This window comes from Bufo gargarizans, chromosome 3, assembly GCF_014858855.1.
Source record: "Bufo gargarizans isolate SCDJY-AF-19 chromosome 3, ASM1485885v1, whole genome shotgun sequence".
NCBI classification, from domain to species: Eukaryota; Metazoa; Chordata; class Amphibia; order Anura; family Bufonidae; genus Bufo; species Bufo gargarizans.
This window is the reverse complement of record NC_058082.1, coordinates 197,138,267-197,164,242: the sequence shown is the minus strand read 5'-3', so window position 1 is coordinate 197,164,242 and position 25,976 is coordinate 197,138,267. Positions and strand designations below refer to the sequence as shown.

The following is a 25,976-nucleotide window of genomic DNA, read 5'->3' as shown; positions in this document are numbered from 1 at the left end:
CCCCCCCCCCACAAGTTCCTAGGACAGGACAGCTTGATTTGTCCAGTAATTAGACACTTTCCACTAATGGAAGCAATTGCATATATTATATTCACGCACCTGATTAAGAATGAACTCACTGCTTAGGGTGGACTTCATTATGTAATGTCACTTGATGAGTAAAATCCTGAAATCAGGCTTCAGCATGGAAACAGAGGCGGACACAAGCTCTAATGCCCATTCCCTTCATACATATACATAGCGTATATATATATATATATATATATATATATATATCATTGTATAATGTAAAGTGATATATGGTGTGTGTATATATATATATATATATATATATATATATTTTTTAACCTTCTATTATACAGTGACTATATACATAAGTACACACCACCATGTATCACTTGATATTATACAGTGATATATATATATATATATATATATAGCTTGTGCATATATACACCATGTATCACTATATATATATACAGTCACTGTATAATGTAAAGTGATACATGTGTGTATCTATATATATGTATATATATATATATATGTCATTGTATAATGTACAGTGATACATGGTGTGTATATAGTCACTTATAATGTAAGGTGAAAAATGGAGTGTGTATATATATATATATTCACTGTATACTGTGAGGTGATAAATGGTATGTATATATATATATATATATATATATATATATAGCATAATAGCAATAATAAATAACTTTATAATAATAATACAATTAAGAATTACAACATCTCTGTGTGAAATCTACTATCATATGTAGGGTCAAAAAGAAGGAAAAAATGTAAAGGCACAAATTGTATTTTGTTGTAATCTGCACTTTGTTTTATTTAGCAGAAATTCGGTTGCCCTTATATTGTACAAGGAAATCGAAGTTAGTGAATGAGCTGGCGGATACCCTGGCACCAGATAGCCCTGGTTGGGCGCTGTTAGCTCCACGTGGCCCCTGGCAATGTAAAGCAGCATTTGTGCATTATTCACACACAGCTGTAGAGTGCAGCAGATACCTGATGTCGTTTGTATGTGCTTTGTATGTTTACTTGTCTCTTTTTGAGCCTCTCACTTCTCTAAAAATCAAGGTGCCTTGATGCCAAGGGGTGATGAAATAAGAAGAAAAGCCAATTGCTGCACTGAGGTGGGGGATAGCTGCTAGGAATCCGCCTGCAACTGTGGAGAAGTCAGTAATTGCTGGAGACAGGGAGAGCTGGGGGTTGGGCTGAAGGATCCATGTATAAATAGTGTGATCTCATATTGAAAGGCATAAATAACAGCAGGAGTGATCTAACCCTATGCAGTGCATCCTCGGCGGGGAAGAAGGGGGGAAATACCACAAGGAGCAGATCTCCAGTGCAGACCTAGTGGATCTCTGTGGATACAAGATCACAGGGCGCAGCGGCCATGGAAGAACTTACGGCTTTTGTATCTAAGTCCTTTGACCAAAAGAGCAAGGATGGCAGCAGTGGTGGCAGCAGCAAGAAGGAGACCATTACATACAGGGAAGTTCTGGAGACAGGCTTAGCTCGGGCCAGGGAGCTGGGCAACTCTGATGGCAACCTCCAGGACATTACAGACACGGGCAACCACTGCTCCCTGCACCTCTACAAGGAGCACCCAGACATGGACAAGGACAAGCTGAAGGACTACAACCCCAGCAGGATATCCGAGGGTGAGTAGGCATCCTTATGGACTGTGTTAGATACATGCACGGGGGAAACTTCAGACACACAAGCAATGCCATTAGTGTGCCTTCTGGGTTACATTACTCTGATACTTTTATATCGTTTTGTATTGTTTTGTATTATGTAAGCATTGGCATCATACCTCGCTCTAAGAAGCTTTCCCACACAATAATGGCAGGATGTGTGTGACTACTTTCAGCTCTGGAGTTGATAATGTCTGACAACTTCCGGATAGTGTAAAGGCCTGACTACCAATGAGTATTAGGCCCAGTGGTGCACTGCAACCCCCAGGAGGACTGCATGGTAGAAGATCACAGACATTAGGCGCACCCAATAGGTTTGGGTCGCTCAGGGAAACAGGTGTCCCTCTATCACATTGTTATGATGGCTATTGCTTACCGAGACATATTGCACACAGCCTGCAAAACATGTGGCTGGATGATGGAGGGGAAGGGGGGGGTAAAACGTTTTCATCTGGTGGCACTCCAGGAGGAACTAAATTAAAAACAAGACATGGGAGAGCAGGATGGAGGAAGCATACATTTGTTCTGTGATGAAAGTATGTGTTGTATGGTTCTGGGGAAAACCAGTGTGAGATATATGGTAGGTAGATAGATTATAAATATGAACTAGATATTAGATATATAGAGAGATATTAGATATATATGAACTAGACACATAGAAAGATATTAGAGATAGATACATAGAAAGATATTAGAGATAGATAGATTGATAGATTAGATCGATAGAGTAGTATTAGGTAGACAGTTACAATTGATAGAAATATGAGACCTCATAGATATTTTTTCATCTGCTTTGACCAGAATTATATTACAATGCATTTGCTAATACTGTACATAGACAGGAAATGTTAAGCAAAAGTCAATAATGCTCACATTATGCAAAATTACCCCAAATTAAAAATGCTATATTTTAAGGACATGTCAAAAGTGAGCACATTAGCAAAATCAGGGGGATATGGCAGAATGTCATTGTGTGCATTGTCCAGGCTGTGTGTTCTCAGGTCATTGCATACATACTTGTCAGACCAAGTGCAAATGTTCTAAAAGTTACATGGACTAGGAGAACAAAGGGATTAATTCACGTGGGAAAAGAATCAACTTCCATGGCTAACATTTTATAAAGCTCGTTTTTATCGAATCTCTCCAGCTTTTGTAGAGTTTCTGTTGGAGATTCTGAGAACCGACAGTAAGTGTAATGAATTTAATATATAAAGTAGTTCCACAAAAGACAAATCTGTAAATTATTATTATTATTATTATTATTATTATTATTATTATTATTTTTATTTTTTATTACTACTACTTTTATTATAATTTTAATTATTATTATTAGTAATTACTTCTATTACCACTATGTTCATTATTATTTTTATTATTATTATTATTACTATTATTATTCTGATACTCCCGTTAATATTGTACTGCTTATAATTATTAACCTTTCAAACCTTATTGTAACAGCATGAAAGGGTTTATAAATGAAGAGTTGACACTTAACTATCATATTCCTAACTGAGGCTCCATTAACCTCCAGAGCTTTATTTGCCCTGTTCATTGAAGATGCAGTGATAAAAGCATTTATACTGTACAGAGCCTACAATGAGACTTTTATATAATGAGCATAATTTATATATATGTGTGTGTGTGCATATATATATATATATATATATATATATATACACACTTTTATATTACTATTTGTATATTTATACAATGTATATGTCTATTTTATTTTGAAGTGAATTATCTATCTATCTATCTATCTATCTACCTACCTATCTATATATCTATTATGTATGTATGTATGTATCTGTCTATTTATCTATCTGTCTATCGTCCATCTCTCCGTATTGCATGGTACAAGTGGTGTCAGAGTTCAGATCTGAGATCACACAGTAGAGGATGAGCCCAGGAGAATGGACATAGTGAAATGTTTGCTGTTAATCTATTTATCATGTGTAATGAAGCCACATAGCGCAGTGAGCTGGATTTATTATCATTATTAAATGGTATGAAATAGATACAGATCCTCGATCGTTGGGTATTACTATTCAGTATGTGAGGAATTGATTCCCTGCCCGTGTTCTCTGCACCGCCATTGGACTAATAGTCATCGATTGAGAATACATTAGGACGTATCTGTTAGGATAGGAGCAGCAGTTCATGAAATGCATGACGGATGGAGAGTCATTATTAACATTACTGAGTTCTTCCTTCCCAAGGAAAATCACATTTCAGCCATCAATTATTCTGGAGCTAAATAAAAACTATCTGAGGAAGTGCACCTTGTTAATTGTCTTTAGGAGAAAGCTTGATGTGGGGGGCATTTATCATCCAGATCTTGTAATGTCATGTCTGCCCTCAGTGCAGCACACCATAGCAGGGTATTGATGAGAATCCCTCTGCTCGCAGGAATCTACGAGTGTAAGGACAAGAGAGAAGACGTGAAATCAGAGGACGAGGATGGGCAGACCAAGCTGAAGCAGAGGAGAAGCAGGACCAACTTTACCTTAGAGCAGTTAAATGAACTGGAAAGACTTTTCGATGAGACTCACTATCCTGATGCGTTTATGAGAGAAGAGCTCAGTCAGAGACTAGGACTCTCTGAAGCCAGGGTTCAGGTAAGAAGCACTGTCACACAATGTGCTAAACTACTGGGTAATCACTGCCATGGGGTTCTCACCCTGAGCTAGCCTATAGACTTCTATCTATCTATCTATCTATCTATCTATCTATCTATCTATCTATCTATAATCTATCTATCATCTTTGTATCTATTTAATATCTATCTATCTAATATCTATCTATCTATCTATCTATCTATCCATCTATCTATCATCTATCTATCTAATTAATATCTATCTATCTATCTATCTATCTATCTATCTATCTATCTATCTATTTAATATCTATCTAATATCTATCTATTTCATATCTATCTATCTATCTATCTATCTATCTATCTATCTATCTCTCTATCTATCTACAGTATCTATGTTTCTTCTATAAATAGATAAATTTGTTTAAAAAAACAATAAACAAATAAAAATTGAATAAAAAGTCCGGCACTAAAAAAAGGATCATAGGGGAAAAAAAATTCACAGCTGAGTGACAATGTGTGTAACCAAAGGCTAATGTACCAGTTTTTTCATTAATGAGGCCGTCATTATTATCAATAGTATATATAATAGTTTTCCTACTGGCTTCTGCCTCATTAGAAAGAATAGGCAACTGGTGTCCAGTAGGCACACGCCGGGTTCAAGTCTGCCACCGGCCACTGCCTCCCTTTGGCAGCACAGACACATTTGGTCTTATTAGTTTTCAGGACAATTTCGCAGCTTCTGTCGGTGCCCCCACAGAATTGAATAGACCCCTTTAGAGGTTCCCTGGCTGCTTTGGGGCTGGATTATCCTGAGCCGGGGGGTGAAGATGCCCCAGCTGACCCGCTTGACAGCCATATGGATTTATGACATCCAAGTCCTCTCCATCTGCTCCCTCTCTCTGTGCCTTTAAAGTGCTGGAAACACAATCCTGAAAATGATGATTATTTAGTCAGTAAAACGTATTTACGAGCTTTTAGCGGAGCATTCAGCCTTCATGAGAGGACGCAATGAATTAAATCTCTATTAGGCTCAATCAGAAGTGATCTATAGACAAAACAACTCAAGAAATGCAACAATATATTCACAGAAAATAAGGATTCTGAAAATACTATATTTTCTCCACTAATTGCAGAATCCCATGCTCGGAAATCCTATTTATCTGAACACTAGTTTGATTTAACGGGTGGCATGGCATTAGACGTTGTAATTATTATTATTATTATTATTATTATTATTATTATCATCATACATTAAAACAAACACAATACAATATATCCAATAAAGCGCTAGCAGATGATTTATTTCATGATGGTAAAGCTGATATCCCCCTCACCAACCTGTGAAAGAAACCAGGATTCGTATCCTGCGAATTTATAGTGCAATGTCTGTGTGTGTGTATATATATATATATATATATATATATATATATATTGTGTATGTGTATATATATATATATGTGTGTAGTATGTATGTATATGTATGTATGTGTAGTATGTATATATATATGTGATGTGTGTAGTATGTATGTGTGTATATATATATATATATATATATATATATAGTGTGTATGTGTATATATGTGTAGTATGTATGTATATGTATGTATGTATGTGTAGTATGTATATATATATATATAAATATATATATATGATGTGTGTAGTATGTATGTGTATATATATATATATATATATATGTGTGTAGTGTATATATATATATATATGTGTGTGTGTAGTGTATATATATATATCTGATGTGTGTAGTATGTATGTATATATATATATATGTGTGTGTAGTATATATATATATATAGTGTATGTATATGTATATATATATACACACACACAGACACACACACACACACTTTTTACATCATGAATACACAAATTCGCTAGAGACGAATCCCCTTGTGTACTTTCTATGTGGCTGTAGGGTGTATCAGCTTTACCATCATTAGCACAGGTCTGCAGTTCCACATCTATAATATCTTCCTTTGCCTTGATGTTTTTTTTTTTTCTAGCAAAACAAATTACTTGTAATTCCGCCTTTTATTACAGAGTAGCACCTTCTCAGGATATTCAAAGTTGCAGAAAATTGCTCCTTAAACTACTTTCAGATCTCATCCAAAATGTCTATATTGATTCAGGTGGAGGCTTGAAAAAAAACAAAAAAAAAACTTGGAAGCTTCAAAAAAACCCTGTTTGGAATATGAATATTTGGACAGTTTGGGAAGGAAGCTAATTATGTGACAGAAAACCAGGACATTCCTAATAATGAGTATAACTAATAAAGGGGTGGGGGTCAGTATTGGAGCAGGACAGGGAGTTTATATGGTCAATCCTTGTTGTAATAAGCACATACTGTCCTTGTTGATGGAAGATCCAGTTTCAATTGAGAGTGGAAATTTGCTGTAAATAAATTGCTGCTCCTCTGCTTGCCTGCTCCTTATTAACCTTTTATTTTTAGCGTGTCCTGGAACCCCATACCACCCAGCTGTCAGGGTTATAATTGAAAGTTATGAGCCCATAGTGAGGAGCAGGCAGTAATTCAATTACAAGAAATAGCTCTTGCTTTATGGCGCACAGCTAAATTAAATGTCATTATTCACTGTCTCTAATGGAAATCAAAAGGAAATCAGATTAGAGTATTTGTGAAAGAAATCACTGAGTGATCCTTAATGAAGAAATAACTGTCTAAACCAGTGTAGTGCGCTTTACTTAGCAGATTCAGGCCTAATTGGGATTGATCACAGCCCTGATTTATTATTGCTTAACCTACTGGCTAATTCATCACTTTTATTTGTCATCATAACCTCATGATTTTCTTCCCCTTTGCTTGTCCCATGGCTACAGTGGCTTCATGTATTCCTGCCAATGTGCCAGCAGCCCTCCAAAGTGTCCCCCTCCAAGCACCTAATCACATTACACGCTGATTGCGCTTCTCCCTTTGTCTGCTGGATCTCCATCCATAACAGGATCAGTTCCCAGTGAATTTACACTGCCTGTGAGCTGGTGTGTGGCTTTGATAAAGCCGAGGGATCAGCCTCACAGGGCCAAATAGAGATAGCGGTGGGCCATGTAAACTATGCTGACCCCTGTTAGAAAGCCCTTCCTGCCTCCCTCTGAAGTATGGGGCCACTGCTCACCAGCTCACTTCTGCAGATGACATTTTTCTCCAAAGCACTGTGATGAATGTCTTCCAGGAGTTTCTTTGCACTAATTACTGCCTTGTAAATGACCATCATTAAAGCAATTGAAGAAAGCTTGAAGGGAAATGCAATACAGAAAGTGTAGCAAGTAGGAATGAGATTGTAGTGATTGTCCATGTAGACTTGGAAAAGAATGCCATTTTTGATAGCACTTCTTGTCACCTTTCTGCTGAGGCTATTTATTATGAGATGCTTATATTTATTGATAGCGGTACTGTAATGATTTTGTCATTGCAGTCCATATTAAATATTATTTAGTCCAAACCTTAGATGATATTGGTGCTGGACATTGTGCTGCAGATTGAAAAGATATACCATTTCAAATCGGAGCAATGAGCTGGTCAGGTTGATTAGTAATGAATGTAGATTATACACTGATCAGAATAAAATAAAATATACATTTCACATGAGCTGACTGAACTTTGTCAAGAAAGTTTCTAAAGTACTTTATATCACTTCATAGTTTAGAAGTTCTGAATATCCAATGATCATCTACCTGTCTCTGAAATAATTATCACCCCCATTGTGGAAGTGGGATCAATCAGTATAGGCATTTCATTTTTTTAGATTGAAAACTAAAGGGTAATTTTTAAATATAAGCAATATGCAGATATGTATGCAGATAATTGGAGAAGTTCGGGTATATTTAATATGAAAAATCCATAATCTGCCTTCTAGAAGTATATATTCCATCCATTCTATTCTATTTTCTTTCTTTCTTTCTTTCTTTCTTTCTTTCTTTCTTTCTTTCTTTCTTTCTTTCTTTCTTTCTTTCTTTCTTTCTTTCTTTCCCACCATAACCTAACTATTCGGAGGTCAGTGCTACATTTAAACTAGCATTTTTTTCAAGGAATGCAGTAGTCCAAAATGTTTGTTTCATGGTTATGTCCTTTACAAATCTGATATTAACTGACAATGTTTTTTTTGCATCTGTTTTCTAACAGTTTAACTCAATAAAAAAAAAAAAAAATATTATAGGAATAAAAAAGTTGTAGTATAATAAAACTCTTTAACATACCAACATATAACAATTTTGTAGCTCCCTTATATTTTGGTAGTATGTCAAAGTACTAGTATTACCTGAATATGTTGTATTATTTATAGTGAAATGTGCTAATATTTTATATATTTCTGTCATTATATTATTGTATTGCAGAGTATAGATATTAGACATTCACACACAGGAGAAATAAGCAGCATACGCTTCATAGGTGAAGAGGCCATACCCTCAGTTTACAACTTGATCTACCAAACACATATACACACACTCACACCATGAATTGCTAAATTAGAGAGTGGGAGGGACTGGTATAATTGTGTCATGTTTTAGAAAATACATTTTGCATGTATTAGTATTATATAAAAATGTAACCCATATGTATCCCAAACCCAGTGGTGTTACTTTTATATATTTCTGAACCACTCTTGTCTGGAGGATCATTACAACCTCTAATGTTTCTCAGGTATGGTTTCAGAACCGAAGAGCAAAATGTAGAAAACAAGAAAATCAAATGCATAAAGGTGGGTATGGTGAGTAGATCCAAACCCAATGCAGTCTGGTCCTTAATTGAGGTGGCAGAGGGTTCTTCTATCTTTACATCTTCTACTGAGCAACTTAATGTGATTTCTTCCACAATAAGCAGCAGTCAACTATTCTAGACAACTGGTATGTTTTTTTTTTTTTTTAAATATAAGCATTATATTAACTTTGATATATTATTAGGCGGTATAGCCTCAGGGAATGGTAGTAATAAAACCTTTTATATTCCAGCTAGTACATATTTGTTCTTAAACGTTATTAAATATTACATTTCTCAAGTATTTATATTTAATATTTGCACTATTTAACATAATATACAGGTTAAGTTTAGATAGGGTAGGAAAGTCCTGCTTCAATACTATGGAAGTAGGACAGTGAAATGGAATACTTCTGCATGAAGGTGAATAGCAGAATCAATGACATTATAAATTCAGTAATAAAACATAATAATTTTCATACATTCAGGTCTGCTTGCTAATTCTTCAACAGGGTTACCAACTATGTGATCACTCCATAAAAAATGAACTTTTTACCACTCTCTGTTAAAACATGCAGTGTGTGTGTTTTTTAAGCTAGTGGAGTTTTTTTTTTACCTATTATTGTAATTGCAATTATCATAATTTCAAAATTCAGTTAGTGATGAACAAATAAATTCAGACTCGATTCTTCTGAATTGGTCAGGTGATTCCATTTAGGTCCTAATAACTTTAATCTGAATTGAAATGCTCCAATTGCCCTGAAAAGTTGTGGATGACATTGTAGGTCTGTATGCAACTCATTTCAAGTTCTTTAAACCCATGCCAGCATTAGTAATCTTAAAGGGACAGTGACATATATGGCTAGGAGTAAATGTATGGCTGCTGGTGTTAACAGCTTCTTTAAAAACAAATTGCACTGTAGGAATTTTTTATATAAAAAAATACAATTTTTTTTACCTTTTGGCAGCAATTGCCCTCTAGTGTATATACACACACACACACACACACACACACACACTGCCTAGGGACATGCGATACTCCTCCTCCATCTTTTCAGTCTTCTGATCTGAAAAATAGTTGATGTCATTTTGAGAAATTCACCTGAATCGAATCACCAAAAATTTTGACCAGAATTTTTGGTTTAACGCAATAAAAACATCAGAATTTTGGGAACATTTGGGTGGAATTCAATTAGGTTAGAATCAATTTCTGCTGTGCATGGTCTACAGTAAAATCCTTTAGTGAATAGGTCAGATTTGCCATAGGCACTGTACTTAATCAAAGTTTATTTTTATTTTTTTATACTTCTCCAGAAAAATAAATAGTCAGGGTGCCAAACCTGCTCTTTACAAAAACATTGTCAACATATTTTTTTTCTTCATATTTTATAGGAGTCATTCTGGGGACAGCAAGTCATTTAGAAACATGTAGAGTTGCACCATACGTGAATATGGGAGCACTGAGGATGCCTTTCCAGCAGGTAAATCTTTAGATTGTAAGATTGTGATTTAAAATCTAAGACTACTTTCATATGTCCGGTGAAAATATTCACTAAATCCGGCATTGTTGGAATCTACAGTTCACTACCAGATCCCCATTGGCTGTTATGGAATCCGGCAGTGATCCGGCCATATTCCGGCATTACTGATGGCTTTTAGCTGGGCAAATACCACTGCATACAATAGTTTTTCTCTGACATGCCAGAGATGTGAAAGTAGCCTAACATTACTTATAAATCATAATAATTGTTTTTCATAAAAAAATAAAAAATAAGTATTATCCAAATCACTGATCCACTGCTGCTCTGCACCACTGCTTACCAGGTCCCTGCTGGTCTTCCTTTCCTGGTCCAGTCTATTCCTGGAAATGCCTTTTCAGCCAATCACTGAGGGAGGCGGGTTACTGCTGTGGCCAGTGACTGGCTGGGCAGGCATTTCCTGCCATTTTCTGTGTGTTGAGATGGGAGCAGGAAGTGGAGATCACAAAGTCCTGTTAAGTATAGGAAGAGCAGCAGCCAGGATAGGTGATTCGTACTTATAATTTTTTTTTAACCTATTTTACCTTTTCTAAGTTCTGAACAACCCGAAAAACTATTTTATAACCAAAATTGTATAATGGCTGCTATGCTACATACCCTCCATGTAAAGTACTAGAAACTTGTCCTAGTATGTTCTGAAGAGCTCATATATAAATTTATATCTAAGGGCTCATTCACGTATGTGAGAAGGTCAGGTTAAGGTACTCCTGGCCCTTGATATAAAATTTGTAGGAAAACTGATAGCCCAAGTGATCCTGTTGTTTTCAGTTGTGCCCTTTTTATAACAATTTTTCCTGGCATTAATGCCAGATGTCTGTGAAAGCTGTTTCATCTGAAGTAGTGTTGAGAGTAACACTCCTTCATTCAGGAATGTTACATGAAATGTGTCATCGGATGTGACCTACTGAGTAAATCAAGTTTTTACTCTAAGCATATTTTTAAGAATTTTAGAATAATTGTTTTCTATTTTTCATGTTATTCACTATGTGTATAATAAATCTTGCAGTTTTCACTCTAGCCACTGGGCCTAATAATAAGCTGACACTTCCTGTTACGTAGAAATCACTTTTCAGCAGTCACCTTATCATTACTGTTATCATTACTGAGGGTTATAAAAACAGGTATTACCCATATGTAGATAACACAGGCTTTCCAATAGGTAATAGTCACAGCTCACCTCATCCCCCTCTCTGCACACATACACACAGATTATAGAACACTCTCCAGCTGAAGTCATTGAGCCATCTCAATGGTTTCCTATGGTCCATGTGGCTGTAAAACATATGTCTGGATGCTGTTAATAGCATTTCGAGCAAGATAACTGTCCTCATAATCACGTACAGAAAATACATAATAATAAGTCTACAATCAGGAAATGAGAACATACTATATAAAAATAATATTTATCAGTATGGTTTTAATTAGCAAAACAATATATAGATGATAAATTGCCTAACTAATATCCTGCCAAATGGACACCAGAAATGGTTCCATTGTACCCATCTGACAGGCTTTTTTGGAGAGAACCGATTTCTCTTCCTGATATATGTAATGTATATCCAGTAATATAAATACAAATTTTACCTTAAGCCTCTCAAATATGTTAGTAGCTGCACTAGTAGATTGCATATAAATTTAGAGGCACATTAATTAAGACCAGAGTTTTAGATGCCCTGTGCTGGCAGTGGATCTGCTGAAGTTATGAAGAGGTGCAGGCCTCTCCATAACTTTGGCGCCTCCGGCACCAGTTTTAAATGTAAGACAACTTCGGAGCTATCTTAAATTTAGACTATTTTCTACGTCTAAAACAGGCATAGAAAATGGTAAATGAGACGGGCATACTGGACCGTTCTCTTCCCCTCCCACGTCACACCCACAACACCCCAGTGTTGTTGGATATCTGACATCGCAACTGATGTGCCAGAAGAGTAAGAACAATCTCATTGAAAAGTTCTAGCTTCAATTTTCCTCCGCAGTTTTCTGCACCACTCTGGAAGGAAACTGAGCTGGATCGCCAGACTTATATGGCGTGGGTCTTACTGTTTCCTTCCTGATGGAAGTCACATTGACATGTAATTTTTAGATCATCATGTGTGAAAAAGATGTTTGATTAGTTTTATATACATAAACAATGGCATACGTATCATAGAGGTATCTAATGCTAATGCTGTGGGACTTATGGAGTCCAGGTTGGTCCTATTCCTGTTCCTAGTGAAAACTAAAGCTATAATTTTCTTCTGTACAGGCAAATTAAAGCTAGTGAAAAAGGGGGCAAACAACAGCCAGAAGGTCATTCCTTCCTTGTCACTTACAAGTTCCTTCATGCTCTAGATGGATAACTGTGCAGTGGTGTGATCTTTTCTAAGCATTAAGAGGGGTCCGCTCTTAACTTTGATATTTCCTTGAGTGACCTCTAGTCAAAGTATGCCTCTGATCACTCGTCTATGTGGTTTAGGTAAAACATTTAGTATGTAGTGGAAATCACACAACATAGGTTGTCTAGATGTAGAATAATAATAATAATTAAGTATTATTATTATTATTATTATTATTATTATTAATAATAATATTAATAATAATAATAATCATAATGCAAGTAATGACCCATAACATGCCCATGCATTTCACAGAAATGTAAAACATGAGTCCCTCAGCATGGGAAGCCTTTATGATATGCATGCCATTGCTTATGTATATAAAACTAATCACACATCTTTTTCACATGATAGATTCCTATTTTTCAGGCTTAAATAGTACATATTGCATTTTAGATGGAGCATGCTGCATGCAGCCTTGTCCCATTGGATATCATTTGCTCTATATTATGGGGCAAAGCAAAACTGGTGGGAATAGCATGAAGGTGGACGAAAGGGGTTATTTTATCATACACAGTAGGGTTCATTCACATAAAGTGGTTGTGTGAAAACTGCTACAAAACAGTTTTACTTATTGGAAAGCACAGAAGAACTATAATGATACATTGTCTTGCAATAAATGAAAACACCCTTGCGGTAAAATTCTTTTAGCCATTTAGTCTTGGTCATGACTTATATAAACTCTGACATTCAACTTAAAGGCTATGGGCACCTTTTGGGGCAATTTTTTAAATTGTTGCATTGTAGTCATTTCGAGCTAAAAATATATATTTTTAAATTGGTCTTTATTAAAGGTGATGGTGTCAATCAGCTGCGTCTAAGGCCTCCAGGATATTGTCATGCATTAAACGAGGCATAGACTCGCGGGGCAGAGATGTAATATTACCACTTTACAAAGCGTTGGTGCAGCCTCATCTGGAATACGCAGTCCAGTTCTGGGCACCAGTCCATAGAAAGGATGCACTGCAGCTGGAAAAAGTACAGATGAGAGTGACTAAACTGATAAGGGGCATGGAGGGTCTTAGTTATGAAGTAAGATGAAAATAGTTGAATTTATTTAGTCTTGAGAAGAGAAGTCTAAGGGGGGACATGAGTAACCTATACAAATATATAAATGGGCCATACAAAAAATACGGTGAAAAACTGTTCCATGTAAAATGTGCTCAAAAGACAAGGGGAAAAAGTTCAGTATCCAGAAGCGTCAAAGCTTCTTTACTGTAAGAACTGTGAATCTGTGGAATAGACTACCTCAGGACATGGTCACAGCAGGAACAGTGGACAGTTTTAAAAAGGGTTTAGATGAATTCTTAAAAGTAAACAACATTAATGCTTATGAAAACGTGTAGAAATCTGAGTCTCACTTCCTTCTGGGATTCGCATCCCCACCTATCCCTTGGTTGAACTTGATGGACTTAAGTCTTTTTTTTAACCGTATCAACTATGTAACTATGTCCTGGCCACTAGAGAGTTCTGCGCTTTTTCCTATAGTGTGCAAGTGCGACCACCTCTGCTGGATTGCAGGGTGGTCGTAACCATGGAAACGAGACATGTATAACGTGAAGCAAGATGGACAATCACAATACATTAGAAAGTGGCTTGTATTAACTTTCTCTACATGATACATGTCACTTGCTGAAGTGGGAAAACCCCTTTAGATAAGTGTTTATGACCTCTTAGTAAATTACAGATAAGGTCTATTAGATAACCTGCACAAAGTGAAAGTAAAAAGTACAGCCAAACAGCTAGACAAACAGCTAACCCTTTGTGACAGAACAGTTCAATATTTTGGCCTAAAATGGGTAAAATGCAATCATTTTCTGGAATTACTTTGGAAATGTAAATTGTCTATGGAACAGCATTTTTATATATTTTGGGAAATTTAAATATTTGTAAAATTCTTAAAATCAGCTACTTTAGCATTACAGAGATTTATTTTTAAATGAATATGACTGAATTTAAATGATAGTCATGTTAAATGCTATTGGGTTGACTATACATTTAAAGTAAATGCAAACACATCTTTATTAAGATCAGCATTTTAGATGCGAGTCTTAATGCCCCTTGCGCTAGATGCACCTAAGGTAGGTAGAGGCTCCGGCCTCTATATAACTTTGGTGTATATACTGCTTGTCTAAATCTACACCAGCTCCCTTGCATTTTTTCTTTAGTATTCCTTTATTAAAGTCAACTAAATCATACGTCAGTTCTAAACAAGTATACACAATTAACTTAAAATAAATTCACATTATTAAACAAGTGCCATGACTGAGTGCAGTACAACTAACGGTAAAGTCACATTTATGGCACAAACTCTAGTAATCAGTTTCAGCAGAGGAACTAAGTACCGGACTTACCCCCAGGCACCACAGGATCCCTATTGGCCATAATGAGATTCAATGGCTGGTTTATGGTTGGACAAATGGGTTGCATGTAGTGTTATTTGTGTGGCCGAGAACTGACATTTATACAGATCCACATCATATCCCATTATGTTAATGGGCATACGGCAGTATACGGTGGTGTGGGGAAAAATGTCAAAAAGCAGCAGGCTGAAGAGCACAGGATGTCAAGGAATTGTTTTATTAATTTAACGAGTTTCGAAAGTTTGCCGAAAAATGTATAAAACAATTTTGCACTCAATAATAGCATAAACACAGATGACACAATAAAAAGTACCAAATATATATTGATGGAGCAGATATATTTTACCATACTACTTAAACTGACTCGTTCAATGGTTTCACTGAGCTCCTCCGACATTAGGGTCCATTCACATGTCCGCAAAATGGATCCGCATCCGTTCCGCAATTTTGCGGAACCGGTGCAAACCTATTCATTTTCAATGGGGCCGGAATGTGCTGTCCGCATCCACATTTGCGGATCCGCACTTCCGCATCCATGCTTCCGTTTCCACAAAAAAATAGAACATGTCCTATTCTTGTCCGCAATTGCGGACAAGAACAGGCATATTCTATTAGTGCGACAATGTGCGGTCAGCAAAATGCGGAACGCACATTGCCGCTTTCCGTGTTTTGCGGATGCGTGGCTCCGTGTATCCGCAAAACACATTGCGGACGTGTGAATGGAGCCTTAATGTCAGTAGCTTGAAGGTCCAGTAAGCCTTCTTATTGACAAGTCTGGATAAAAGGTTCCTTGTAGCTGCAGGAATCTGTTCTAGAATTTTTTAGAGACTGACTATGTCTATATGTAATGGCTGGTTTCTTGGGCAGCATCTCTTTGAGGACTGGGTCACATAGAAGCAGAAGCCAGTGATAGCCTAGAACATTTCTAATATTACTACAGGCATTGTTAAAACCCACTGCAGATTTAATTGGCTTTTCAGTGGTGTGTGGAGGTATCAGACTGTACTGGATATGGTAAACTCCAGTATTGTGTTCTTCTTCTGGGACAGGTACTGGAGTTTGTGCCAGAGATATGAACATAGGCTAAGTATTCTTCTATCATTGTTTACAGTATAGACTGATAGGATTTGTTCAAATCTCAGTTTTTGTAAATCCGGTAGCCTGTTCCGGCAAAGGAGCAGAGTGCCGAAAATACCATATCCAACATAGCCAGGCATACATTTACTATAAAGGGATCCAGTGGGTTTCCAGCATAAATCCTGGCTCTCTACCTGAAAAATACTATTGCATGCAGTGGTATTTTTCTGACAGAAAGACAACATTTTTACCAGAAAACCGCCATATTCTTGCCTGATCCCGATATAGTGAATGTGTATCTGAAGGTGTCCAGCAGTATCCGGCTATACCAGATACTGTAACTCCAGTAGTCTTCTCCTTTTCTGGAACAGACTACTGGATTTACCAAATGGAGATGTGAGTGAAGCCTTACTTGTACACACTAGTACTGATTGGAGACTACACCAACTCTCCCCAGATGATAAAAAAATGTATCCCTATGAAAGGGTCTCTTGAACCTAACATTGGTCTAATGTTACTAGGGGTGGACTGGCCATAAACCCTACAGAGAAATTTCCTGGTGGGCCGATGATTAGGGGGCCTCCTCATGGCCGCTAGTCGGGTACATAATGATCTGTAGCTCTAAGGGCTCATTCAGACGGCTGTATGCTGTCTGCAAAAATGCGGATCTGTTTTTTTGTGGATTAGATGTTGTCCCATTCATTTCTATGGGGACCTTTTCTTCCATTGCACAGCTCAGCAAAAAAATGAAACATGTCCTATACTTGTCAGTAAAAATCATGACATGGCTCTATTGAAGTCTATGGATCAGCAAAAAAACGCAATGCAATCCGTTTTTTTTTTGCGGACACGTCTGCCAAAAAAACGGATCTGCATTTTTGCGGACAGCATATGGCTGTCTGAATGAGCCCTAAGTGTTAATTAATAGGAGAATCAGGTATTTATGCACTTGGCTGCAGATGTCCTCCTGAACTCAACTGTGCACAGTATTGCAGGGCCCTCTTATTTCTGTTGTCCCTGTCCATGTTGCTCCGCCTTCTGTCAATTTGGAACCACCTATAACATGGGGCCACTTTTATTTTATTTTTTATTTTTTTCAGGGCCTCTTAAAGTTCCCAATCTGCCTCTGAATATTATCTTTGGATACAGAGACTAGTTTACCGAACAACTGAATTGAACTTCCACAATAGACTACACTCTATTAGCAAGTAACCATATGTAACTTTAAAAGGCATTAGGGATATCTTAATTTATGCATCATAGGAAGTATATTGCTATTCATACAGAGGGGACGAAAACAGTAAAAGCATAAGCATAAAGAATACAATACCTGAAAGTACCTTAAAGGGAACCTGTCAGCATGAAAATATGAATTCATCTGCAGGCAGCATGTTGTAGAGTAGGAGGAGCTGAGCAGATTGATATGTAGTTTATGGGAAAAGATTCAGTATAACTTTCATGTCATTCAATTAAATTCCTGCTCTTTCTGGGCTTTGAAGTTAAGGAGGCGGTCCTATCAATAATTGACAGGCTTCCATCTATGACTGTGTGTACAGAGAGAGCTGTCAATCACTGATAGAACCGACGCCTTGACTTCAAAGTCCAAAACGAGCAAGAATTTAAATGAGTAAAATACAAGTTTTACAGATTTCTTTCTTACAAATCTTCTCAGCTCCTCCGATTCTACAACATGTTGCCTTTAGCTCAGACATCTTTTTCCATGTGACAGGTTCCCTAAGAAAACCTCCTGTAGCACACAACATCAGTACTAAGCTACTTAACTATTAATAATATAGGCATGTTGCATATTAATGGATACACCATTCAGAAATTTTCAGTAAGCAAGGGTCTCATGGTGAAATATTTTGACATTAGGTCTTCCAATTTTTAATTGTTTCTTTTTTTTGTAGTGGTACTTTACATTTTTAAAATATGTACACAGATTTTTTATTTTTTTGCCTTTAAGGGTATATTAAAGTGCACAAACTAATTTATCTCCCCTTCTCATGCACATGCACTTTACCATAGGCGCCGCACTATACGAGTTTAAAAATGCCTTACCTTTATTTTCCCATATCATAGCTATATTTTTGGTGTATTAAGAGATAAAATCAGATCTATAAATAGATACAGTGTTTTTTTTTACTTTATCATATATACTAATTTACTTTACAAGGTACTGCTTTAATTTTGTAATCGTTTTATGTAAATGATTGTTTTTCCAAGGTTTTCTATAGTACTGAGGTGCATGGGCAACGATCTTTGTTATGAGAGTTCATCTGAGTCTTTTTAGACCTTGAGGCTTCCTCCAAATATTAAGTCCACAATCATAAGGCTAATCACATGTTTAAAAGCAGAAAATGGAACAACAGCATTCTGTCTTTCATCATATTGTAAGTGCACTATGCAAAAAGCTGCCATGAAAGCTGAAATGATAAAACATTCACTCGTGCCTACTCTTCTGCTCTCATTTATGTGAAGGCCATTAGAGGTGTACATTTACATGTGGCTGATTTGCTGCAGAAATTTGTGTAACTAAAAATCAGTTGTATTAAAATGAATGGACTTGTTTAGCACGGGAATCGCATGGATTTTTGGGAGCCACATTCAGATGAATTGGCACACAAATTTGCCCTGTTCTCTGCATATATCTTCAAGAATGTGGTAAATGTGAACGTATTAACTGAACAGAAGTAACTGTTGTCAGATATACTGTGTGCGCAATATGAATACTTATGTATGGATCATAAAATAACAACTAACTCCTTATTTAAAAATGTAATTAACTGTTAATTAGACTTTTTTTTATATAATGCATTTTGAATAATGTGTATGTCAGTTGGGAGGCATACTTCAGAATATGTGCCGAGTGAAATGTTTGGTATATTTCTATTTATTATATAGAATTTATTATATATTCTATTTCCGTCTCCAGTGATAGAAAAAAAATATGTGCTAGGGAACTGTGGATTGGCTGCTACTTTAATCTCTCTGAAAGCTGGGGCAGAATGTGCTAGTGTTAATTATTCCTACTAGATATTCCTACTAAAGTCAGGTTGACCCCTACAATATAAGTTTGAACCATGTGATATTACACCTTTCAATAGGACCTGAACAATGATAAGGATATGCTGAGAGTTGTTGCTATACAAACAAGAATGGTGCCACACAACATCATAGTGCTGTGGACTATATGAGTGGATAAAGTACTGATCAGACACCGTCACAAGCAGAATAAGCCTTCGTACCCAATGATTTACAGCTGGTGTCTTCTTGTATTAGTTTTTCTTTTTAAGTTTCTTCTCAGTGTAGTCCAGACTGCCATGATGACTTCCCCATCTACAATTTGTCTCTCACAGTTACATCTTGTCTTTGAGTCCTCACTTTTGCGCATCATCACCTTCTATACAGAGACAAGTTACTCATAGTGCAACCAAAACAGTAGTTGTACACATGACCTCTGCAAATAAGTGCCATGCATAGTGTATCCTGGGAATAAGGCCCACCTATAGTGTCATGTTCCCTGCCATCAGGCAGTAATGCAGGGCATATCAGGGTTTTGTGGAATGCTATCTGCATACCAGAAAGACACGGACAGGGCTCTTCTACACTGGCTTTCCCATAAAGTAGGACATGTACCCTCCACCCTTCTCATGAGTATTGTGGCCAGACTACCCTGACATAGTTTACTAGCTTCCCTTAGCTTTCCCCTTGTTTACACCAACTGTTCAACACTGTTCATTCACTCTCTGGCCAGATGCCACTGATTGAAGCGACATCCAGCCTTCCACTAGTCTCAGCTGACTGGCCTTTTGTCATCTGGTCTCCTGTTTATGCTGTAGGGCTGTGTTGGTAACCAACTGTCCCCAGTTCTGACTGAGTTCTATGGAGGTAACTGTTGGCACGTGTACTCAAGTGACACCCGCAGGGATTCTTTTAACAGCTGGTTTGAGAGAACCAGGGAGAATAGGCTAGGTCACTCTGTTGAATTCCACCTTTAGATCTGTACAAGAATATTGAGAGCTTTGATCTCACCTTCTGGTCACATGGTCAGTTGCTAAGAAACACCCTACATCCATTCAGGCTGTTGTTTATGAAGCAGATGCGCTATAAAAAAATTATTAGAAGTCTGAAGAGTTTCTAGTTTTGAAGTTGATAGTTTCCACCATTCCATCCCAAAAAAGGCATCTAGTTAACATCTACAAAGGAATGATCCTAAGAATTTACAGGGATTTCCCAGGTAGAAACTTTTTTCAGCTGGCTTAAATGTAGAGTCAGGATTACTTACATATAGATCACTGTTCTAGTGGTTAAAAATAAAGGATACAGCGGCCCCTCCAATAAAGTGACATGTGCTTTATTCACCAATTGGGCACGACGTTTCGGTTCACTCCATGGAATCTTTCTCAAGCAGTTGTTCTAGTGGTTAGATATGCTCACATTGCTGATAAAAATGATGTTCAAATATATGTAAATGAGCCTTTAGGACCAATGGGGGCTTTGCCATCACTCCTAGGGGCTTAGCTCAACTACCACACCCTCTGCACCTTCATAGAGCAGGTGTGATCATGTTTTTACCACCTGGCCCTGTCAATCAAAGTGGAGAAGGTGCAACAGTTGCAGAGAGAGTGTAGCCTTTTTGTGTAATGGCAATGCCCCTGGGAGGATAATTTGCAAATATTAAAAGATAATTTTTCTTGGCAATGCAAGGATATATGAAAATGTGACCATCAGAGATACCTTCAGCTACCAAGTGCACATGCAACAGGTCAGGTCAGTTTCATCCATAGAAATCTGCTTACAGATGCCATATGAAACCAGACAGCATATAGTATATGGCAATATTCTAACAAACCTAGAACCCACCCTTTACCTCACATGGATTACAAAATAATTCAGATTGAGGTGCTGGTTTGAAAAATGTAAAATATTTTTTGTGGGAGAACCCCTTTCATCTTGAGGGAAAATGTTTCTTCATTGGAGCAAAGGAAAACTGGAGGAGCAGCCAATGAGATTGCCTCTCTCATTTTCAAGACAGCTTTTTAAAGATAAGATCTGGAATCTAAATTTTTTCTGTACAATACTGCTCCAGTTTTAAAGACTAACATTAAGAATGTGCTAAACTTATCGCAAGCTGGCAGCTAAGGGAACATGTTATATAAGTTTCACAGTATATGGCTTGTGGCAATTGAAGGATAGAACTGGGCATGTGTGACCACCTCAGCATGGTGAACAGAGAAATTAGGAAAGGAAAACAGCTGGTGGCATTATACAGATATAGTTTATTGAAAAACTCAGTGGCTATACAAAATTGTTAGTTACATGCAATTATGAAAGCCATATGATGGCTTGTTTTTTGTGTGACAAGTTGAAATTTCTAATGGCACCATTTGATATTGCATAAGATATAGTGGGAGTCTGGAAAAAAATTCCAAATGGGGTGAAATTGGGGAAAAAAAGCAATTTCACCACAGTTTAAACTTTACGGTGTTCACCACCTTTCCCACCCACTTTTCAAAACTGGAGTGAATGGTAGTGTTGAGCGAATCAAAGTTAACAAAGTGGAATTCATTCAGAATTTCAGGAAAAATTCAATTTGCCATGAATCCGAATTTCCTGGTGATTCGTTGTATTGAATTCAATTTTTTCTAAAATGGCTGCTGCACATGTTAGTGAAAGTAAGAAGCATGGGAAGGAAGGATCACCCATAATGCCGTGCAGCCAGCCCATCAGCAGATGGCCAGCCCCTGTGATGTCACAGCCCTATAAATAGCCTCATCCTGTCCAGTGTCCTCCATTTTACTGTGAACTTAGTGCAGGGAGACACGTGACAGGCGCTAGGGACAGTGATTAGGAAAGACTTTCTTTGCAAAATATTACTTTTGAACTATTGAGGGACAGCACAGAGATAGTGTAGGGATATAATAGGGAGACTTTATCCACACTATTGGGAATGCAGGGGCTGATTGAACAGTGTAACGTTTGGCTAATAGAGAAGCCATTCTATTATACCTTGCTGCACTAATTGGGGTTAAAAGTCATTCTAATACTGCTGATTTTAAGTTGTTCACATTCCTTTATACATACATATTTCTGTTAATACTTGATTCTGCAATAGGGGTGAAATTGCAGCCTGATACTACTGATTTTGGTGGGGTTCACATTCTTTTATACATAAAGTACATCTGTTAATTCCTTGATTCTCTAATTGGGGTGAAATAGCAGCCTGATACTACTGATTTTGGGGAGGTTTCACATTCTTTTATACATAAGTATATCCATTAATCCTTGATTCTGTATTTGGGGTGAAATAGCGGTCTGGTAGTACTGATTTTGGGGGTTTATGTTCTTTTATACATAAGTAAATCCGTTAATCCTTCATTCTGTAATTGTGGTGAAGTTGCGCCCTGACATTACTGCTATTTTACACTTATAGCTACTGTTACAGTAAGTATGTCCAACAGACAAGTGCCAGTGTCTTCCAAGGGAACGGACAGTGGCAAAAATGTTTCTGGATCTGGCAGAAGTAGCAGTAGAAGAAGGGGAGTGGTAGCAGCAGTTGCAGCGACAGGCTAGAGCTGCCAGTATCATCCAAGGGCTCATGCATGCGAACATTTTTTTTTTACGTGTCCGTTCCGGTTTTTTTTGCGGCCTATATGCTGAACCATTTACTTCAATGAGTCAGCAAAAAAAACTGAAATTACTCTGTTTGCATTCCTTTTCCATATGTATGGCTGTTCCGCAAAAAAGATAGAACATGTTCTATTTTTGTCTGTTTTGCAGACATAGATAGGCATTGTTACAATAAATCTGCAAAAAAAACAGATGCAATATGGACGTCACAAGGACGTCATCTGTATTTCTTGTGGATCCGTGTTTTGCGTACCGCAAAATACATATGGTCATGTGCATGAACCCTAAGAGTTATGCCTGTCACCTGCCTGTTTTACTGACGCAAAGTAACTGTTTTACTACCACAGCGAACTAGCTATGCATGTTTCTGCAATGCACAGTGATGTACACCGAGATGCGCGCTCCCTGCAGCCGGGAAATAGCTAATTTTTAACGCGCTTCATTACAAATCAATTCAGATCGAATCTAATTTAAAAATAAAAATTGACGAATCGTCCAAATCGAATTTTTGAAAACTTCGCTCATCTCTAGTGAATGGTGTAAAAATGAAAATGTCACAAAATCTTCGTGCAAATAATCTCTAAATGCTTATTCTGCAACGTTTGGAAAACAGAACATTGACATTAGATGAAAAATGCTCTGCATATCTGAAATCATCACAGATATCCATCAGTTATACATCTTTCATTTCTCCATGATGGTGGCAAATTTAAATTTGTAATTTCATCATTTAAACACATTTTTTCTTTCAGTAGTTTTTTTGGGGCAAAACTATAGTTCATATTTAGGTGTGAACTGAAGTGATTTTGTAATCAGCAATCTAAAGGAAAAAATATTATACGGCAAACAGCTACTAGTTGTATGTCTGATAATGTCATATTTATTCATTGATTTAATTATAAGGCATGTTGCAAGTAAATTGGCATCTCAAATTTCTCCCTTGATACACTGCAAAATGAGCGAATGCTGCCAGGCCTTTGCACAATACAATCTGGTCTTTATAAGACTGTTGGCCACCTAAACTTATATTGACGAAAATGATGTTTGTATGGAAAAAGTGGCAAACTTCAAGCATACATGTGGTTGCTGGACAGATGTCCAAAACAAATGTTTTCAATCAAAGTCATTTTTCTTTGGCCATTTCAGCTTGATTTTATGGTAGAAAATGTAGACAAACATGAGTACCTTATGACAAATTTACACTGTGCCACACTCAGCCTTAGAAGAGGCTGCAAACATATTTCATTTTCACCGTTAGTGATGAAATATAGTCTCCTAATAGCCTGAATATATTAATGATATAGGTGAGCCAGAAAAAAAGATAACATGAATACTTGAATACATGTAAAATTCCTGTTACTGCTGGCTACATTTTGTGCCAATTTATTCAAATCAGTGGCCAAGACCTACACCTTTCACTGGATTTTTATATGGCCAAATATTTGAATTTAATTTAAATAAAAATACAAAGATGTTTTGTACAAGTTTATAGTATACCTTATGATTACATTTATATTATCCTTATATTATATATATATATATATTTTATTATACGTTGAAACTCTGACCCTTTAAAATGGTATTCCATATACACAAGCTACAAGATAAATACAAAATTGCAAAATTAAAAAGAGAAAAAAAGAAGTACAATAACATTCAACAGCAGTGCAGGATAAAAAAAAAACAATGGGGTAATCTGCAGTGGTCAGTCATGACACAAATTCATCTATATTGGCCCAAAATTTTTACATATCTCTTGATTGTATGATTGGCGGGAAGTTAGGCAGTGTAATTCAACTGTTCATGAGAACCCCTCAACTTTCATCAGTGCACTCTCTATTATTGCAGCTTAACCCCTATTCTTTCCAGGCAAGACTTAGGCCCCTTTCACACAAGTGAGTTTTCAGCGCGGGTGCAATGCGTGACGTGAACGCATAGCACCTGCACTGAATCCTGACCCATTAATCTCAATGGGTCTGTCTACATGAGCATTTTTTTCACGCATCAGTTCTGCGTTGTGTGAAAAATGCAGCATGTTCTATATTCTGCGTTTTTCACGCAGCCCTGGCCCCATAGAAGTAAATGGGGTTTCAGTGAAAAACACATTGCATCCATAAGCAAGTGCGGATGCGATGTGTTTTTCACTGATGGTTGCTAGGAGATGTTGTTTGTAAACCTTCAGTTTTTTATCACACGCGTGAAAAACGCTTCAAAAAACTCATTGCACCTGCGCGGAAAAACTGAAAGACTGAACGCAATCGCAGACAAAACTGACTGAACTTGCTTTCAAAATGGTGCAAGTTTCACTGAACACACCCTGAACGCATCCGGACCTAATCCGTATCGTTCGTGTGAAAGAGGCCTTATGAAACTGAGGAACACAGTTTGGAAAAGATCAGGAGGTGCTAGACCACCTTTGGCCAAAAGGTTGTATCTTCGCTGATCCCATATTGATGGCATAAACTTTGGCAGAACTATTTTTTTCTGTTTACTTATCTAAAGGAAGATGGGGGAATCACAGGAGATATGGACTCCTGATTGATATCACACTTTAGCAGTGAACTATTAAGGTCCAGGCCTCCATTCTTTATGTGCCTATAGAAGTCATATTTGTATTAGAATTAACTTATTTTCTCAGCTGAATACACGTTACTAGGGCTACTCAACAACAATTACATGATTGCTTAACATACAGGTGCCAATTCCCCCCCCCCACTAAACTATTTTATATTTTTTTTAGCAACTATTTTTAACCTTTTTTAAACTTTAGATAGACATTCAGACCACTAAACCTAATGGAGTCACATAAATTACAAATATTCACTTAACACGTATTTGGTCTTAGCGCCCATAAAATGCAATAGAGGCAAGTTTAAGGATAACATAAAAATGACAGTCATTTATGTATATCCATCAAAAATAAGTTGATATCAATCATAAACAA

General features: G+C 36.9%; 1 protein-coding gene across 2 annotated transcripts in view; it reads left to right on the top strand.

The window, feature by feature from the left end:
• The first annotated feature begins 1,352 nt into the window (after positions 1 to 1,352).
• SHOX (short stature homeobox) overlaps positions 1,353 to 25,976 on the top strand; it is a 34,922-nt gene continuing 10,298 nt past the window's right edge. The window contains exons 1-4 of one of the 2 annotated variants that reach the window (XM_044287208.1): positions 1,353 to 1,685; positions 4,134 to 4,342; positions 8,993 to 9,050; positions 10,439 to 10,527. In XM_044287208.1, the coding sequence (XP_044143143.1) occupies positions 1,418 to 1,685; positions 4,134 to 4,342; positions 8,993 to 9,050; positions 10,439 to 10,527 (624 nt within the window). In that variant the 5' untranslated portion in view covers positions 1,353 to 1,417. Of the gene's footprint in view, positions 1,686 to 4,133; positions 4,343 to 8,992; positions 9,060 to 10,438; positions 10,528 to 25,976 lie in introns of both variants that reach the window. The other variant, XM_044287207.1, reaches the window with a different exon arrangement.